At 36.1% G+C, this 13219-nt stretch overlaps 1 protein-coding gene across 1 annotated transcript; it reads right to left on the minus strand.

Annotated features, from left to right (window-relative positions):
- Nucleotides 1-7419: 7419 nt before the first annotated feature.
- Nucleotides 7420-8234, minus strand: LOC127542387 (ras-related protein Rab-1B-like). Its single transcript, XM_051967936.1, has one exon. It carries the CDS (start codon nt 8232-8234, stop codon nt 7629-7631), a length of 606 nt encoding a protein of 201 aa, XP_051823896.1. The 3' UTR covers nt 7420-7628.
- Between the last annotated feature and the right edge of the window lie 4985 nt (nt 8235-13219).

Here is a 13219-nt window from a genome sequence, read left to right on the forward strand (position 1 = left end):
TATATATAATATATATATATATATATTTGTATTAAATTTAATGTAGTCAGCCAAATCTCTTTGCATTTTGACACTGCCCTTCCATATGTTAGCTCTCCCTCCCAACTTTACCTCACTTGTGAATTTGACAAGTTTCCCCCAACAGAATATAAGCACCTTGAGAAAAGGAATTATTTCATGTTTTTCTCTGTACAGTCATTGCCTGGCATATAACAGGTGATTATCATATGCTTGTTCAGTGATTGATAAGCCTTCATCAAAGTCGTTGATAAAAATGTTGAACAGAACAAGGCCAAGGCCAGATCTAAGGGAAGTTCTATCAGAAACATACTTTAAAACTAACATTAATCACTTAACTGATTCCTCTTTGGTTATGACCAACCAGTGGTAAACTCAACTAACTGTACAATCACATAGTCCATGTTTTATCACCTTGGCTATAAGAACAGCATTAAAGACTCTGCCAAATGCTTTGCTGAAAACTACAGCATTCCCCTGATCTATCAATCTAATAATACTGTCAAAAATAAAAAATAAATTAAACAATGACCTGTCCTTGAGCACCATTTTCTTCTAGAGGTGTACAAATCATCTCTTTAATGGAATGTTCTAGAATTTTGCCAGGAATTGAAGCCAAGCTCTCTGGTCTTGGCAGATATTTGGCAGATTCATCTTCTTCACTTTTTTTTTGAAAACTGGGGCAGTATTTGTCCATCTTCATTTCCCAAAGTATTTCTTGTTTTCTCCATGCACTTTCAAAGATCACTAATAATGGCCTATCAATCACATTGACTAGTTAATTCAAAACCCAAAAAGGTCATTTATATTGGTCATGTAACTTAAATGCACCTATAATTGTTAGGAATGGATGAAATTTGCCTCCTTGCATTATCTTTTCTGTCAACTTCCTATTAGTGATTTATGTTTTGATCTTCCTTATCTAAAGATCTTTCTTCTTGACAAAGAAATAGGAAGTCAGAAAGCTTAAAACAATAGCAACAAGAGCAAAAAATAAAAACAAAACCTTCTGACCTCCTTTTATTCTTTTTATTTGCTTCCCAGCCTCAACTCAATAAGGGATTTATCATTCCTGACTCACATTTTTCAAGTCTGATGTGCTTTTTTTATTCATTTACTATTACCCTTGCTTCCATCTTTTCTGTTTATTTTCAGTGCGTCCACATTCTTTTAAGATGTCACGCATGCAACACTACTGAATATAGCCTGAAGCAGTTTAAAATGTAATTGGGAAATATTTAACAAAATAAATAATACACAATATAGCACAGATATTTCTCTAATCAATAGTAATTTAGAGCATTTTTCATAAGAGTATAAATGGCTCTAATTTCTTCATCTAAAAATTATCTGTTCATATCATTTGACGATTTATTAATTGGGGGAATGACTTATATTCCTATAACTTTGACTCAGTTCTCTATACATTTTAGAAATGCGGCCTTTATCACAAACACTGACTGTAAATTTTTTCCCAGTTTTCTAATTCCCTTCTAATCTTGCCTGCATTGGTTTTGTTTGTGCAAAACCTTTTTAATTTAATATCATCAAAATGCATTTCAAAATGTTTTGTAGTTCAAAATTCCTCCCTTCTCCACATATCTGACAGATATCCCTTGCTCTTCTACTTTGCTTATTACATCACCCTTTATGTCTAAACCATGAACCCATTTCATTCTTATCTTGGTATAGGGTCTGAGATGTTGGCCTGTGCCTAGTTTCTGCCATACTGTTTTCCAGTTTTCTCAGCAATTTTTGTTAAACAGTGAGTTCTTATCCAAAAAGCTCAAGTCTTTGGATTTATCAAATAGTAGATTATTATAGTCATTGATTTTTATATCTTGTATGCCTAATCCATTCCACTGATCCAGTATTCCATTTCTTTGCCAGTACCAAATGGTTTTGATGATTGCAACTTTGTTAATACAGCTTTAGGTATGATACAGCTAGGCTACTTCCCTTTGCATTTTTTATTAATTCCCTTGGTATTCTTGACCTTTTGTTCTTCCAGATTAATTTTGCTATTATTTTTCTAGCTCTATAATTTTGGCATATTATTATTATTATTAAGTTCCTTTGCTACAGAACAATCTCATTTTCTGCCAAATGACAATTTCATATTAGTAATACCTTGGCAAAACTAATCAAGCATCTGGCCAAGATTGACAGTTCTATCCCTCTAGCCTTTCTTACCCACTACCTACGCAGATTCCTTCCTGAGACTCACTTGGAACAGAGGATAAGTCTGCTCAAATATTGCAATAATTCTCAGGTTCTCTCTCTCCAAGTGATTCATTGATTCTTGTTCTGCTTCTAGCTTTCTCATTTCCTACCAGAGTCAAAACATCCTCTGAAATACTATAGCAAAAACATCCCTGGGTCCTAGCAGTGATTCAGTCTTCCAATTAGCATGACCTTTAAAGATTTTGTCAAAGAACCTTAAAGTAAATGTTATCCAAAATCTAGGTCTAAGTTTTCTTTGGGGAAGAGTATTCAGATATCTAGCAGAAAGATCTGTGAGAGGTTAAGTCTAAGATCAGTCCCCTTTAACACCCCCAAACAGTAAGAAAAGCTTGAAATAAATTAGAACAATGATAAGGGAAAGAAAAAAATTTTTAACAAGGAAAATGCTAACAGCAAAATTGAAGAAATGAGTAAACAATTATCTCCTAACAAGATGGCCTAAGGTTAGATGCTCCTTAGTCATCTCTCTGTTTACATTGTTCTAGTCATCATAACCAGGTTGACTGGTACCTGGATTTTTATTGCTACAGGGGCACTGGGCAGAAATCCACCAGCAGATTTTGAAACTATAAGAATATATTTTTTAGAGAAGATTATAAGTGTTTTGTGGTAAATGTCAATCACTCCCCTATTCTCCAAACTCCAAACTAATTAAAACCGTGCTGGTGACATACTAGTGATTTAGGTGAGCTACACAGCCTCATTTTCAAAATCAGTAGCCACATCTTTCCTAAATTCTGTCATACTATCCCCTGCTCTAATCCAGTCTCCGACACAGCTGCTAAGGCATCTATTCAAGCATGTCATTATCTGGTTCCAAAAACCTTCAGTGACTCCCCATTACTGATAGAATAAGATCCAGTGTTTGTATACAGCCATTTAAAGCCCTCGACACTCTGGCTCCCTCCTTCATTTTGAGTTATATTTCCTAATGATCCTCTTCACAAACCCTAGATTCTATCTACAATGGACTTTTTGCTACTGTCCAACCTAGATGTTGTAACTCTGCTCTTGTTGCATTTGAATATGCCATCCCCCAAGCTTGAAATTTATTCCCTTCTCATCTCTACTTGGCCAGATCCTGATTTTCCTTCAAGGCAAGGTTCAAGTATAACTTTTTCAAAGCCTTTCCTCCTTATCCCAACTGTTACTCCCTAATTTTTCTTATGCTGACCTCACTTATATTCATGTTTATAGACCTCCAGCAAAACATTAGCAAGGACTTTTTGTTATTGGGGATCGCTTCGTCTCTAATACCTAGCACAGTGCCTTGTATATTAAATACATATACATTCTTAAAATATACATTATATATATTTAATATATTGTTGATTATATAGATGTATATGTACATGTGTGTGTGTGTCCCCAACCTGTGATTTCATTGATGTACAGAACTTCCAGAAAGTAATTTCCCTCTATCAGTACAATTCTGCAAAGTGTAGTCTTAGAAAGTTGCTTGAGGCACTGGGAGATTAAATGATATGCCTACTGTCACACAGCCAGGATTTGTCAGAAGCATTACTTGAATCCAGATCTTCTTGGTTCTTAGGTCAACTCCCTTTTACCCATTATGCCATGTTACCTCTCACCTCATATGTAAGTATTCAAGAACCATTTATTTGTTAACTTAAGAAATATTTGTTGGCTGATTGAATTGAACATTGTATATTGTTCACTTCATACCTATTTCCCTGAATTTATAGTATTGCATAATACTATACCATATATCATAATTTATTCAATCATTTCTTAGTCATGGGGTACAGATTGGGTTCACATTTTTTTAATGATCACAAACAATGCTTCTCTGAATATTTTTATACATCTGGGTCTTATCTTGTCAGTGACATACGTGAGTTATAGTCCACATATGTAGTGGGACTTTTGATCAAAGAATATTAACAGTTTTGAAATTTTTCTTCCAAAGTGTTTTTGAGACAATTTGAACCAGTTCATAGCCCCATCAGAAGTGATTTAGATTGCTTGTCTTCTCAGAGTCCCGCTAGTAATGAATGTTCCCATCTTAGCTAATTGTATGAGATTTATTTTGGTTATGTTTTGATCGGCATTTCAATAACTGATTACTTGAATCAAGAGATTATTAGTCATTTAGAACAATTTTCCAGATGATTGTAATTCTTTTGAAAATTGTTCATATTTCTTTTTCTGCAGTCTGTATTTTTTTCCCATTAATCTAGCAATATTAGGGCTTGGGGAGAGGAAGGAAGCTTTTTAAATTTTATATAATCAAAATGAAAGGCGCTATAATTCAGTGTATAGTGTATAGTATAGTGTAGTAGATAGAGCTGTCCTCAGAACTAGGAAGACCTCAATTCAATTATTACTCTTAATGCATGTTATGTTCCTTGTACATAGTAGGTACTCCATGGATTTATATCTATCAGCCTATCTATCTATTGAATGAGTGATCCTTGGCAAATAACACGTTAATGCTCTAACTCTGTGCTGTCAAACTCAAAACAAAACTCAAATTCAAACAAAAAAGGGGGATTAGGAGAAGGTTGGTTTGATACTAAACCACACAGAAAGATCCCTATAGGCTGCATATTGGCTTAGTTATAAAATGTGATATTATCTCTGTTTCATTGCATTTTTGTTTTTAAAGTAAATTTCCCAATTACACTTGAATCTGATTCAGGCCACACTTGGGAATGTTGTGGGATACATATGTCAGCAGCTGGGTGTTTGATACCTTCAGTCTAGATAACTCTAAGTTGTAGAGTAGGTAATGACCCTAAGTGATAGAAGGAATTCCCCCCTAGAGGAGTTCTCTCTAGCAGTAAAATTATAAGGCAAATCTTTACTCCAATAATCAAAATAGCCCAGGTTCCCTTTTAAAACCTTATTTCATAACTAGTTAAGAATATTTCTCCTCTGCCTAGCTGTGAAATATCTAACTTTTCAAACCACTGTCATTTTAAAAATGGTCCTGTAGCAGTCTTTTGTTTAAACTGTTTCATTCACATAGAATGTATTGTGGTATATGGTATAAGATTGAGAAAACCAGTTATAAACCACCAATCAATTGCTTGTACATTAATTTATTTCTGTAAAAATCATTTTCTAATTGTATGTGTCTAAGTCATTCATATGTTCTACTCAGTTGACTACTGGATAGTTCATGCATTTTGTTGTGTTTTGTAAAAGAATGTCTCTGCTATGTCTTTCTTCTGCATTTTTAGAGCCATGTTCCAAAATACTACCTAGTAAATTTATTTTATAGCCTGTTCTTTTATTGATAATATTTTATAATTTTTTTTCTGTTGATTCTCTAGGGTTAAGTAATCCTTTGTGTTTTCCATAAGGAGGTAATATTGCCTCCTTTTAAATCTGCTTATTCTTTTTTTTTTAATGATAGTAAACACAGTGGGTACCCTTTGTTTCACCTATGATGTTATTGGGAAAGCTTTCAGTGTTACTCAGTGACAATAATTCTGTCAGCCGATTTTCAATAAATGTTTTTGATCATATTAAGGAAAGGTTCTTTTATTCCTATATATTTTAGATTTTTTAGATAAATTAGTGATATTGAAAAGACCTAATGACAATTTCATTTTTAAAATTATATATTAGACTAATAATTTTCTTAATTTTAAACGATTTTTGCACTGTTGGTATAAATTCAGTCTGGTTATTGTGAATCATTTAAAAATATATTGCTCTAACCTCTTTGCTAATATTTTAATTTTTATGTCAATTTCATTAGTGCTCTTGGTCATTAGTTTTCTATATCTTAACTTCTCTTGAACCACATTTGTGTCTTAGGAATTCTATAAGGTACCTTCTGTATTTGTGTAAACAGCAGAAATATTCTTTGGGACTTTTAATTTATGGCTTGCTAATTTTGAATCTTTTGAGAGGAAAAGGCTTTATTTTCCATTTTATTACTTTAGGGGTTTTTAAAGAAATATTCTTCAACACTAAGTTTTCAGTCATGTTGTGACAAAATGGGTACTTCTGCACATTGCTAGACTGGTTCTCCCTGAATAGGCCCACACCCAAGGTCTTTTCCTAGCTTGTTAGGATTTGCTAGGGACAGGCAAGTGGCACAGTGGATAAAGGGCCAGGCCTCAAGTCAGGAAGACCTGCGTTCAAATCCAGCCTTAGACACTGACTAGCAAGTCATTTCATCCTGTTTGCCTCAGTTTTCTCATTTGTAAAATGAACTGAAGAAGGAAATAGTATGTCCCTCCAGTATCACTGCTTAGGAAAATCTTAGATGGGAGGACAAAGAACTGGATAGGAATGAAACAACTGAACAAAAGGACCTGCTGAGATCTTGTGCCCAATTGGCCTAGCCCTTGATAACCCAGGGCCACTCAGACCCCAAAATAAGGTATCAGAGGAAGATATTAATAGAGATATTCTATTGTATCCTAGAAAAGAAAGCTTTGAAACTGAACAATGAGATATGGTACATATGGTACATGGTCTAGTTCACAATTTTAATAGAATACTAAGAGTGCAGTTTGACAGTTTAGTTGGGTGCTATAATCAGTACATTTCAATAAGGTAACATTTTGCAGTGAAATATGGCAGAAAGAATACTGGATTTAGCATTAGGGGATCTGGGTTCAAATCCTGACTGCTAGTTACTAGGTATGTGTGGACAAATTACTTCCCTTTCTTGGGCCTGTTTATCTTTTAAATGAGTGGCTGGCCAGGAACAGTGGTGTTAAGTGGAAAAGGATCCCTGCTGACTGCATGTTAACTTAGAAGAATACATATTAACATTATATCTACATTTTATTGTATTTTTATTTATTTTGTTAATTTTTCCCCTTTTTTTTTAATTTTAATTTTATAATATATTTTGTTAACTTTTAATCTGGTTCTGGTCTTATTTAAAGGGCTCTCTTGCAGGTTGTAAGTTTGACCTCTAGTGTTAGATGACTCCAAAGGTCCCTCCCAGCTCTGGAATTATGATACTTTCTTAAAGGTTTCCAAATATCTAATACTTATATAGTAGGTACCCCATTAAAGTCCCTATTTTAAATAAGTGGAAAAGTAGCTCGAGTCTAATGGTGTATTGAACACATTGAGACAGCATCTGTAACAATTCATTGGATTTTATTGAATATATAGTATTCAGTTAAAGAAAAAATGAATCATTAAACAAGAGAATGGGGTGGGCATCTTCTGGCTAGAAATTTAATCAAGTTCCCTATGAGGAAATTGGGGGAACTCAATGAATTAAGTGAATTGGAATGGACTGGGGAGAAATGTGGATTTGAGGGACATTAGGCGCACCTCTTCTTGTCTAAGAGGAAGCATCAGTGACATGAGAAGAATTGACTATCTCCTTGGCCACCACCTCGGACCCCCTACCCTAGCCGGGCCCCTTAGCAGCAACCCCCACACGCCATCTTCACAGGAGAGCTATTAATCTTGAGTGCAGGGAGATCCTTGGCGGAAAATGGTTCACATCTGAGGTGTTTCCTGATTTCGGCCGCGATGGTGAGGAAGACTTGCTCGACATTAATGGCGTTCTTGGCACTGGTCTCCAGGAAAGGGATGCCCAGGGAATCGGCAAACTCCTTGGCCATGAGAGGGTCTACCATTCTCTCGGTAACAAGGTCACTCTTATTGCCTACCAATACCTTGTCGGTGGTTTCACTGCCACGGTGCTCCACTTCGACCAGCCACTGCTTCACGTTGACAAAGGACTCAAGGCTGCTCACATCATACACCAAGATAACGCCATGAGCTCCCCGATAGTAGCTTGAGGTGATGGTGTGAAAGCGCTCCTGGCCAGCGGTGTCCCAGATCTGCAGCTTCACAATTTTACCATTCAGTTGGATAGTACGAATCTTGAAGTCCACACCAATGGTACAGACGTAACCATCACTGTACTTGTTGTCGGCGAAGCGCAGCAGTAGACAAGATTTGCCCACACCTGAATCTCCGATCAGCAACAGTTTAAACAGGTAATCACACTCGGCATTCATGGTGGCAGTTTGGCAGAGGTTCAGACCTAAGAGGGCTGAGTGAAAAACAGGCTGGGCTTTGGCTCCACTTGCTTCTTGAAAATGGCGCTGGTTTCGGCTTCTCTGACGGTCTGCCTCCCTAGCAACGGTTACTGGCAATAGCGGCTTTGGAATCTTAGAATCTTAAAGAGGTTAGAAGAGGCTCTTAAGGGGACAGCTAGGTGGCGCAGTGCAGCCCTGAAGTCAGGAGGACTCGAGTTCAAATTTGATCTCAGATACTTAATACTTCCTAGCTGTGTGACTCCGGGCAAGTCACTTTGTCCCAATTGCCTCAGCAAAAAAAAAAAAAAAAAAAACAAAAAACAAAAAACAAAAAAACAAAAACAAAAACAAAAACAAAAACAAAAAACAAAAAACAAAAAACAAAAAAAAACCAACCAAACAAAAAAAAAAAAAACCAATGATAAATAAAAATAGAGGCCCTTGAACACTGCTTAAGGATTGATAGAGTCCTCTGAAGAGGTCAGAGGATCCTGAATATGGAAATGAAAGGGATCTTTAAAAAGTCATCCAATGAAAAACCTCATTTTACAGATAGGAGAATTAAATAACTAGTGAAACATTTATTTCCTTTGGTATGGACCTACAATTTCCTTGCTATAGGGAATTTGCATTCATAACTTAAGGTCTTCAAGTTCTCAGGAAACCTTTCGAGGTTAAGTGACTTTTCCAGGATCACGCACAGTATTGTGTCAGAGGAAGGACTGGAGCTCAGTTTTCCTTGACTCTAAGATTGGCATAATGACCACAAAATCATTATACTCAATTACAGACTCCAACTAGCCTGGGGTGAACTAGAGGGATAAGAACACTAACTGGAATCAGGAGACCTGAATATAAACTCACCTCAACATCAATTATATGACTGTGGGCAAATCATCCTTGGCTCCCAGATTCCTTATTTGTAAAATGCAAAGAAAAATATATATTTGTTTTACCTGTCCCACTATGCCAGTAATGGAGAATATGTTTTGCAAGCCTTGGTATGTTCAGGAAGTATGAGGTAAATTTTATAATTGCACTCCCCAAAATATAATTCTATACAGAAAATTTTGAATTATTTATTATTATTAATTTATTAATTAATAATTAGTATTAATTAAATAATAAATTAGATAACTATTAAAGAGGATTTTTTATACATTTTAGTTTTGCTTTATTTTGTTTTGCTGGAATCTCTACAGAATGTTTAAGAAACCCTGGAAGACATAAAGCTGTATTTGGAAAATAGTACAGTGATTGGGTGAAATGCGGAAAGAACAAAAGATTGGGAGCAATGACATCCAAATACTGTTACTATATGAGCTATCTACTTCTTCTCTCCCAGACTCAGTATCTTCATCTACAATGGTTAAAGCATGCATTATTTGACAAGCCATTCTCCAACTGATAAATGGTCAAAGGATAAGAACAAACAATTTTCAAATGAAGAAATTGAAAATATTTCTAGTCATATGAAAAATACTCTAAATCACAATTGATCAGAGAAATACCAATTAAGACAACTCTGAGGTACCATTACACACCTCTCAGATTGGCTAAGATGACAGGAAAAGATAATGATAAAGGTTAGAGGGGATGTGGGAAAAGTGAGACAGTGATACATTGTTGATGGAGTTGGGAATTGATCCTCAACCATTCTGGAGAGTAATTTGGAACTCTGCCCATAGGGCTATCAAACTGTGCATGCCCTTTGATCCTGGGCAATGTTTCTAATGGGCTTGTATTCTTAAAAAAAATCATAAAAAGGGAAAATGGCCCACATGCACAAAAATGTTTCTAACAGCCCTTTTTGTAGAGGTTAAGGAACTAGAAACTGAGTAAATGCCCATTTGGAGAATGGATGAATAAGTTATGGTATGTGAATGTGATGGAATATTATTGTTCTATAAGAAACGATCAGCAAGATGATTTCAGAAAAGCCTGGAGGGATTTACATGAACTGATGCTGAGTGAAGTGAGCAGAACCAAGAGAACACTGTACATGGCAACAGCAGGATTAAATGACTAATTCTGATGGACGTGAGTTGTTTCAAAAATGAGCTGATTCAGGCCACTTCCAATAAAACTCGTGCTGAACACAACCATCTACATCCAGAAAGAGATCTGTGGAAGCTGAATGTAGATCACAACATAGTATTTTCACCATTTTTGTTGTTTGCTTTTTTTTTTCTCTTTCTTATTTTTTTTCCTTTTTGATCTGATTTTTCTTATGCAACATGATAAAGGGGGAAATATTCATAGAAGAATTACACATTGGATTATCTGCTGTCTAGGGGAGAGGGGAGAGGGAAGGTTGGCAGGAAAATTTGGAACACAAGGTTTTGCAAGGGTGAATGTTGAAAATTATCTTTGCATTTATTTTGAAAATAAAACTAGTATTAAAAAAAGAAAAGAAAGCAGTCATTGTCAGCCTTCAACCTCACACTTGACAAATTCCAGCCATCTCTCAGAAAACAGGAGCTGAGCTAGAGAGAAAAGCAGTCCTGAGACAAGAGTACCAGCATGTCACATACAGAAGTTGCTGAGAACTGATAGGATAGTTTGGTGTTCACTTCTCAGAGGCCGATGCAGCTCTGTGATTGCAGCTACTTTCTTGCTTAACCTCTCTCCCCCTGCTACCCTGCCTCTCTATCACTGTCTTGCATGATAAGATGCTAAGTGAAAGCACAGGGATTTATGGTACCCATTGTTATCTCTCCTATGCCTTGCTGCTCCACTGTGATAAAATATTTTTGTAGGTAGTGTGAAGAAAAAATAGGGAGAAACAAGTGGCTTGCTCCTTAGCTAATTGGTATGCTGTGCCAAACACTAACTGCTGTGTAATCTACTATGGAAACTCCCTCCACATATGCAGATCAGCAACTTAATAGTCTTAGATACCTGAGGCACAAAGGTATTACATGATTTGGCCATGATTACATATCTAAAATGTGTCAGAGATAGGACTTGAATCCAATACTTCCTACTTCTAAAACCAGCACTCTATCTACTATAGACATACCTCGGAGATATTACATGTTCTTTTCCAGACAATCAAAATCAAACAAATATCACAATAAAGCAAGTCATACAATTTTTTTGTTTTCCTGGTACATATGAAAGTTATGTTTATACTATACTGTAACCTATTAAGTGGGCAAATATGCCTTCAAAAAACAATGTACATACCTCAATTTTTAAAAATGCTTTATTGTTAAAAATTGCTAACCATCATCTGAGCCCTCAGTGAGGCATATACAATCTTTTTGTTAGGTGAGAGTCTTGCTTCAATGGTGATGGCCGCTGACCAATCAAGGAGGTAGTTTGAAGGTTGGGGCATCTGTGGCAATTTCTTAAGCTACAACAACAACGAAGTTTGCCTCAATAGCAACTCTTCTTTCACTTGAACACTTAAAGCCCACTGTAGGGTAATTAACTGGCCTCTTTTCAATATTGTTGTATCTCACTAGGACTGGGGAGGCCCAAGAAGAGGGAAAAAGGCAATGGCTGGCTACTAGGAATACATACAACATTTGTCAGTGAAGTTTGTCATCTCTTCATGGTGTCCCAAAAGAGTTAAGATAGTATTATTAAGGGTGATTCTTCACAGATGAGCATTGCTGATATGATGATAATGAAAAAGTTTAAAATATTGGGAGAATCACCAAAATGTGGCACAAAGACAAGATGTGAACACATACTGTTGGGAAAATGGTGCCAATAGATTTGTTCAATGCAGGGTTGTCACAAACCGTCAATTTGTAAGAACAAAATAAAAATGCGATATCTATAAAGTTCAGTAAAAGTGAAATGCAATCAAATGAGGTATGTGTGTATTCCACATTTCCTCTCTATATCACTGATATGGTTCAGTTAATCTAAATAACGCATGAAATTTGATCATTTCCATTGGGACTATCAAATGGGATCATCCACCCACCATCTCAATAACTGTTTAGCAAATGCCTCTCTAGATATAGTTGTAGACCCCAAAATATGCTGCCAAAGCTCTATGATAATGAGGACTTCTGCCCAAAGGGCCCCTTTTGCAAACACATTTTGATGAATGGAATGTAGTGTTTTGTTAACATATGTAAAAGTCTCATAGAAATCTAGCGTTTGCTTCAGGAGGTAGCAAAGCGTCTCTGTGCTTTAAGCACCAGCCTAGTGGGGATCAGTCACTGAAAAAAGACTGAGCGTTGAATGAATGTCCTGCAGCCTCTTCTAAATTCAAAGAAATATTCCACGGGGAGAGCTGACCCATTGGGCAGAGACCTGGCCCCACATCAGTTATGTTACTTTATAAATGTCATGTTGCTATCTATCTCTCTGTCACCATTGATTTCATATTAATCCAAGTGATTGAGTGGATGCCTGTCAGTTGGAGAATGGCTGAATAAATTGTGGTATATGAATGTTATGGAGTATTACCGTTCTAAAAGAGACAATCAGCAGCATGATTTCCTGGAGAGACTTACATGAACTGATGCAAAGTGAAGAGATTAGAACCAAGAGAACATTGTTCATAGCAACAAGAATATGTGATGAACAATTATGATGGACTTTGGTCTTTTCAACAATGAGGTGATTCAGGCCAGTTCCAATAGATTTGTGATACAAAAAGTCATCCACATCCAGAGAGATGACTGTGGGGACTGAATGTGGATCAAAACATAGTATTCTCATCTCTTTATTTGGTGATGGTGATGTTTGCTTGTTTTTTTTTCTTTCTCATTTTTTCTCCTTTTGATCTGATTTTTCTTATGCAGTATGACAAATATGGAAATGTTTAGAAGAATTGCACGTGTTTAAGCTATATCAGATTGACTGCTGTCTAGGATGGGGCATGGGGAGGAGAGAGGGAGAAAAAATAGGATCACAAGGTTTTGCAAAGGTGAATGTTGAAAACTCTCTTTGCATGTATTTGGAAAAATATTAAAAAAACAATCAAATGGGCATAGGAA

The sequence above is a fragment of the Antechinus flavipes genome, chromosome X (genome assembly GCF_016432865.1).
Source record: "Antechinus flavipes isolate AdamAnt ecotype Samford, QLD, Australia chromosome X, AdamAnt_v2, whole genome shotgun sequence".
In the NCBI taxonomy this organism is placed as follows: Eukaryota; Metazoa; Chordata; class Mammalia; order Dasyuromorphia; family Dasyuridae; genus Antechinus; species Antechinus flavipes.

Excerpts from the sequence above, each read along its gene's own strand:
- LOC127542387 (XM_051967936.1), bottom strand. The coding sequence starts at position 8,234 with ATGAATGCCGAGTGTGATTACCTGTTTAAACTGTTGCTGATCGGAGAT.